The 6,952-nt window shown below is 37.2% G+C and overlaps 1 protein-coding gene across 2 annotated transcripts; it reads left to right on the top strand.

Moving 5' to 3' along the window:
* The first annotated feature begins 391 nt into the window (after positions 1-391).
* Positions 392-6,354, top strand: LOC107854191 (beta-arabinofuranosyltransferase RAY1). Of its 2 annotated transcripts, XM_016699186.2 has the most exons (6): positions 392-786; positions 1,569-1,912; positions 3,056-3,308; positions 3,390-4,163; positions 4,410-4,656; positions 4,872-6,354. In XM_016699186.2, the coding sequence occupies exons 1-6, from the start codon at positions 700-702 to the stop codon at positions 5,312-5,314; spliced, it is 2,148 nt and encodes a 715-aa protein (XP_016554672.2). In that variant the 5' UTR covers positions 392-699; the 3' UTR covers positions 5,315-6,354. The 2 variants fall into 2 exon arrangements, with proteins under 2 accessions (XP_016554672.2, XP_016554671.2); XM_016699185.2 differs by having other exon boundaries at positions 407-786; positions 3,056-4,163.
* The last annotated feature ends 598 nt before the right edge of the window (positions 6,355-6,952 follow it).

Here is a 6,952-nt window from a genome sequence, read left to right as displayed (position 1 = left end):
AAAATGACAAAAAAACGAATCGAACGAGAATATTTTAAGAATATATTTATGAAAAATTAATCAAATTTTAAAAGCATAGATCAAACTAATTTTCAATGGATCAAAAAGTTACATGAATTTTTTTTAATGGATAAAAAAAAAATTATTTTTTTTAATAAAAAATAAAATAAAAAATACGTGACCCTCTAATAAGCTGCCGCGTGGCAAGACTGTTTTTAAAACCATCTGTTAAAAAGTAATGGCATGGTTTAAAAATTAATGACATGGTGAGCCGGTTTTATAACGACGATGACATGAATGAACCTAACTTTTAACGAATGACATAAATGAATCATTTCTGATAGTTCAGTGGTATATTTGAAACTTTTCCCGAGTATTAATGGTTTTCCAAATGGACAACCATCGTGTAAAATTAATAGTTTCCCTGATGAGGCGATTGGCAGTTGAAGTTCCACTCATACAAGTTCCAATTGATAGTTGCATCTGCACGCACTTGCTCACCATTAAAATAAATGAGTGAAAATGGTGACATTGATTGACCCTTAAAACCTACGGCTGCCTAACGCAAATGCCTCAAAGTCACCCACTCACATGCTTTCAGCTCCCTTCCTCCACCTTCATGCTTTTCCCACGGCGTTGCTACTGCTACTGCTATTGCCAACTTTTCACTTACTTTGATTTAAGTTTCCATAAAAAATCATGAAATCTCCAACCCCTTTGATCTGTTCACAAACAGCAATGAACTCCTTTCAATCTATTGTCTTCTCATATCTCTACAATAAGAAGGTCCATTTCAACAAACCTTTCATCTATGCTAATTGCTATTGTCTTCTTTCTTATCAATCAAAATTGAATCAAATGAATTTACTCCCTCCCTCATAGTCCTTGTTTAAATATTTGGAAGATGAGTAAAATGTGCAGTTAATATTAATATATACAAAAAAAAATCAAGACTGATTTCTTTCTCCACTCCAGCAAATTTTCAACTCTATGTTTTTGCTATGCTACTATGTTGTTCATTGTCACGCATGATAGATTGTTTTCCAATCCATAAAGTCTTCAACTCTATATATTTTATTAATATGCTATTGTGTTCTTTATGGAGGACGCATTAGGGTAGAATGTTTGGTGAGTAGTTGACTGTTGTGTAGCTTATCCTGTCATACTGGTAGGGGTAGCAGTAGTACTCTTTTAGTTTCTTATATTCGATTTATTGTTTATTGTTTTGTTGTGGTACTGTTCTGTTAGCTTATCCTGCTTTGACTGTTTCTGTTACTATTGTTTTTTCTTGAGCCAAGTTTCTATTGGAAACAACCTCTCTACCTTGAGGTAGAGGTACGCTCTGCGTACACTCTACCCTCCTCAGACCTCACTTTGTGGGACTAGTCTAGGTATGTTGTTGCTATTGTGTTCGTTATCGTCTTTCTGCATTTACTATGCTATTATGTTCTTTATCATCAATCACACTGATTATGTTTTCCACTTCGATAAAGCTTTTGACTTTATGCATTTACTATGCCTTTGTGTTCTTTATTCTCATTTATTTCTCTCTCTTGTTGGATTTACAGGCAAAGCAACTTGTGTTGTGGTTGATTTGGCTATGGGGGTTTATCTTGATTGGTGTCTCCTTTTATTCTACTCAACATATGCCGTTGACATCTTCTTTAAAAAGTCAGATAAAAAAGAGCATGCTTTTAAATGGTGAATTGGTGGATGGTCCTACTATTACCATATTTACAGCACCAAAGCCTTTTGTGGGTACTACTGGGGAAAGGCAGGCTCTTGCTATTCAATCTTGGCTTGGCTTATTACCAGATATTAGTGTTGTTCTTTTCAGCCAAGACCCATCTGTTTTCTCCTTTGCTGAATTGTTAAGTCACAGGGTATCAGTTGAGCCAAACATCGATTTCACGTATGAATTTTACTTTTATTGCTTTTATTTCTTAGGAAGGGGAGCCTTGGCATAGCTAGTAAAGTTGCTGCCATGTGACCTGGAGGTAACGGGTTCAAGTTGTGGAAACAACCTCTTGCAGAAATGCATTGTAAGGCTGTGTGCAATAGACTCTTGTGGTCTAGTACTCTAGATCCCGCGCATAGTGGAAGCTTTAGTGCATTAGGACGCCCTTGTTGCTTTTTTGGTAGTTAGTCTCTTCTTTACAAGTACTTTCAGTGTTTTCAATGCCTTGTTTTTTCTGGGAAATTACTCCCTATATAAAGTTACAAAACTTTATTAACCATAATAGTCAAATCACCTTGATGAATATGTAATGTGTTTCGTTGTTATAGTGGGATGTTTAGGGACTTGACCATTATAATGGATAAAGTTCAGTTAATTTAATAGGAGAAACAATAGGTGTCTTTACTGTTACTGTCAGTAAAATTTAGTTATTTTAATGAGACAAAAATAGTTTTGTAATTTTACGATTACAATGGATAAAGTTAAGTTCAGTGATCATATATATTTTTCTTGTTGTTCGTGAACTTTACGCTTTTAATCCTCAATCAGTCAATCCTGCATAAAAAGGAACCTACCCTTCGGTTAGTAAGGTTGTAAGAGGAGAGTGGGTGTACACTGCAACTCTTTGCATTTGTGCAAAGAGGCTGGATATAATCTCTAGCACTACGCTGACACTGCAATTTTTTTGATGCCAAAAGTAGGAGTTCTCAATAGCTTGGTTTTGAACTGATAATTATATCTCTAGTGATTAGACATGTTTATATGTAACAGAAACATTGGGCATACGCAGAGAAATGGAATATAGTCACGGCAGTTGGTTAAGTTACTTTTATAACAAATGGTCCAAGTTGATATTTCATCCCCTAGTATCAGGATTCAAACTTACAAATTTGTATGTAGATAAAACAAGTGAATCTTGCATCTAACAATAACTTAAGAGCTTGATACCCGAATGAAAGAGTTCAATAAGAGGATCAATATGATGATGACTTTGCTGAAAACCTGATTTACTAGCTTGCATGCTTACATTATTTTTGTCAGTTTTGGGCGTTAATTTGATCTGTAAATTTTGAGTTGTTACTATAATTTTTATTTTAGGTTCCTAGGCACACCATTTTTTCATTCCATGGTTGCAAGGTCAAAAGCATCTTCTTCAGATGTTTCTGTTGTGATTGATCCAAACACCATACTCTTGTCAGACTTCATTAAAACTATCAGACATGCGCATAGACTTGATCATGATTGGCTTCTTTTTTCTTCATCAAAGAGTGTTCCCCACTTTCCATTTCACTTGGATGCAGATGGAAAACATTGGCTCCAAGATGATGGAAACCGAGTGAAGACTCAAAAGGTATGGTTAAAAAGAGTACAAATGATTTGGACAGGATCAGTCCTGAGGAAACTTCTTCCTTTAAGTATTCTGTTCCTGCAGTTGCAGGATTTTCTTTCACAAGAACGGAAATGGAATCTTTGTGAGGGAAAAATGCTAATAGCATGGAACAATGGAGACCTTCCCTTGCATAAAGGAGTCCTCCCCCCTTTTCTATATGGAAAGGGGCTTCATAACCGCTGGCTTATAAATGAAGCTCTGTTCTCTGATTTCAGATTTGTCTTTGATGCTAGTTGGGCCATTTCCAATTTGTACCTTAATGACTTTGACCAGGACTTCAATTGCACAAGTGAAGATTTTCTTGGCCTGGCTACTAGAAAAAGGTTTTGGGAAGCCGCAGGGAACTCCAATTTGGCAATGCTTTATGGATCATTATATTTCCATGAACAGAACTTCTCTAACATATTTAGACTTTTTCAGTGTGGAGGACACTATCTCTTCATAAATTCAGCACAAATGGTTGTTTACCCTTTGAGGTATAAAGGATCATTGAGTTTAAGAAAAGAAGTTATGTTCAAGTCAACAAGAGAGAAGAATACTTTGGAATGCATTGATACTATTAGATCAACTGAGGGAGCTAAGGACTGCCCAGTGAAGGACTACTTGAATGTGTCGATGCCCATTTCGCTTTCCTTGTCTTTAGAATTATTACTCTCACTTCGTGCAGACAGTAATAAGACAGTTGTGCTAGCAGTTGTTGGGTATAGTTACAAGGACATGCTAATGAGTTGGGTCTGCAGGCTACACCATCTTCAGATCTCTAACTTTTTGGTCTGTGCTCTTGACGATGATATATATGATTTCTCTGTCTTGCAGGTAACCTATTTTGTTTATTAGCTAATGTTCTTCGTGCTAAACGTGATCGGTAGGTTGAACCATCACTGCATCTCAGTAATAGCTCACTTATTTATCTTTGCGACTAATATGCCTGCCATTTATCAAGACTACCTCAATTTCTCGGGAAAAGTATATGTCTGACCCCATACACAGAATGTTAAGATTTCATCTCCGTCCTTTCTGTTTTACCAGTTAATAAAAAGTAAGATGAACTTGTGTTTCTAGGGCCTACCTGTCTTCAAGTTTGCCAACCTTGAAATCGAGATCAGCTTTGACAACTGTCATTTTGGAACTGAGTGCTTTCAGAAAGTAACCAAAGTTAAGTCCAGAATGGTTCTGCAGATACTGAAGCTTGGTTACAATGTATTAATGAGCGATGTTGACATTTATTGGTTCAAGAATCCACTCCCCTTCCTTAGCTCATTTGGCCCTGCAGTTCTTGTGGCACAATCAGATGAATACAAGTTGACAGGTATTCATGTATTTCCTTTTGAAAGACATTTCTTTTTTGTTGAATGCTGAAATTTGGAGCGCAAAAAAGGTAATTAGTGGGATTTATCTTCAGGATGAAGATATCTACTTATCCCATGCTCGTGCAGTTGTGCTGTTGGATTGTAAACTATTATCACCCTTGATTTAAGCTAATTTCTTCTTTATTTGTGCACAAATATGTATCGGCAACTACAGGACCTATAAACTTACCTCGACGTCTGAATTCTGGGTTCTATTATGCTCATTCGGATGCTATGACTATTGCTGCTCTTAAGAAGGTTGTGAAGCATGCAGCAAACTCAAATCTCTCTGAGCAGCCTAGCTTCTATGATACATTGTGCGGGGAAGGTGGATACAATCGCATAGATGATAGAAGATGCTTAGAACCTCAAACGAACCTGACCGTTCAATTCCTGGACAGAGACCTCTTCCCCAATGGTGCATATAAAGATCTTTGGCAAGAAAGAAATGTTGAGGAAGCATGCTTGATGAAGGGTTGTTTTATTATTCATAACAACTGGATTAGTGGGAGAAGGAAAAAGCTAGAACGTCAAGTGCCATCCGGGCTTTGGGAGTACGACATGAGCACAAGGATGTGTTTGCAGACGTGGCACAAAACAAAATATGTATATTTTTGAAACAACAAAAACTTGGATGCTTTTGCTGCTTTATGTATCATGGAAGACTTTGGTTTTGCCGGTTGAGGAGAACACAAAGAAATTTTATTGTTGGGAGATATAATTTTCTATTTGGCCTTTGGAGTTATCACTTGACTAATTTGAGATAATGTTAAGTTCATAATGGCTGGCCCTGGTCTATAGAAACAAAATATGTTATATTATGCTGGAGACCTTGTCTGTATACATATATCTGAATGCAACTACACTCCTATATTTTCTTTTTCTGATCCATGATGCTCATAATTGTTGTAGCGGCTTGTAATTGCTGGAAATGCTGAAGCTTTGTAGTAACAAGTCAACACGAGGCCAGAATACCAACAGAGAATATGAAAAAAGGAAAAGGTTGAAGGAAACTAATTCGTATAGTCTGAATTTACAACTTAAGGATATCACTGTGCGGATAGTTCATCCTGGTGGGAAGGTAGATATGTACGACTGTGCCATTTCTGCAGTTCAGTTATTAAAGAACTATCCAGGAAGGCATGTAGCTCTGCCGCATTTTTTCGACCGTCCCCATGAATCTGTTCTCACTGCAGATGATATTCTATTGCCAGGGCAAAAATACTTTGTAATCCCATCTAGTACTGTAGAGAAACTGAAGCACAGACACTCCCATAAAGCAAAACATCCCACTGAAAACGAGGAGCCTGAGTTGGACCGCGAAGAAGTTGTGGACGTTAATGGTGATTGTTTAGAGGGCTCTATATGTCTTGCAAAGGACTTCTACTCCTCCAAAGAGAGATGGTCTGGTTGGTTATGGAAGAAAAGGCAGCAGGAGAAGAAGCCATTTGTACCTCCTATCTCGACTCCAAAATTATGGAGTTCGAGATGGGAACCTCATCTAGATTCAATAGAGGAGATTTCTCCATGAGTATTCTATTCACCTGATTCTCAAATCGTTTTAACTAGTACCAAAAACATCTGGTATTTCAATTTTTTATGCTGTTTTAACTGCAATGGTCTATCTCTTGCTGAGGAGAGCTATAATGGTTTTGTCATATCAGTTTGCAAGATCATGTTCTTTTTCCGTTCTTATCTCTCAATTTTTTGAGTCATTATTTGTGTTGGTTATAAATGTTACCTGCTGCAAAACAGCCGGATAGACAAGGAAGGAGAAACCTTTGTACCATGTAATATTCTGCTATTGTATACCACATAAACATGCACAGCTCTGAATCCCAAAAAATAAAAGGATCTTCGTTTTTCATAGTTATAGCATAATTTTTCCTGTTTTCATTAGGTATGCACGACGTGTGATCAAATTTGGATAGCATTAGATCTTAACCATTTTGTTGAAGTTAGACTGATCCCTTTGCTTGGATAAGACTTTCAGACATTACTTTGCCGCCTCATTTTCTTGGGTTCCCTGAACTGCCTTCATTTATCCTTTACCTCAGACAGTACTTATTTTCTCATGTTAAATGGCCCTACTACCTGTGGTTTCAGTCTATAAGATCCTTAACTTTTAGAAAAGGGCAGCCCGGTGCATTAATGCTCGCGCTATGAGCGGGGTCCGGCGAAGGGCCAAACCACAAGGGTCTATTGTACGCAGCCTTACCCGACCTTTATACAAGATCTTAACTTGCAGTCTCTTGT

Source organism: Capsicum annuum, chromosome 11, assembly GCF_002878395.1.
Source record: "Capsicum annuum cultivar UCD-10X-F1 chromosome 11, UCD10Xv1.1, whole genome shotgun sequence".
In the NCBI taxonomy this organism is placed as follows: Eukaryota; Viridiplantae; Streptophyta; class Magnoliopsida; order Solanales; family Solanaceae; genus Capsicum; species Capsicum annuum.
The sequence above is the reverse complement of the archived record's forward strand: the minus strand, read 5'-3'. Positions and strand labels throughout refer to the sequence as shown.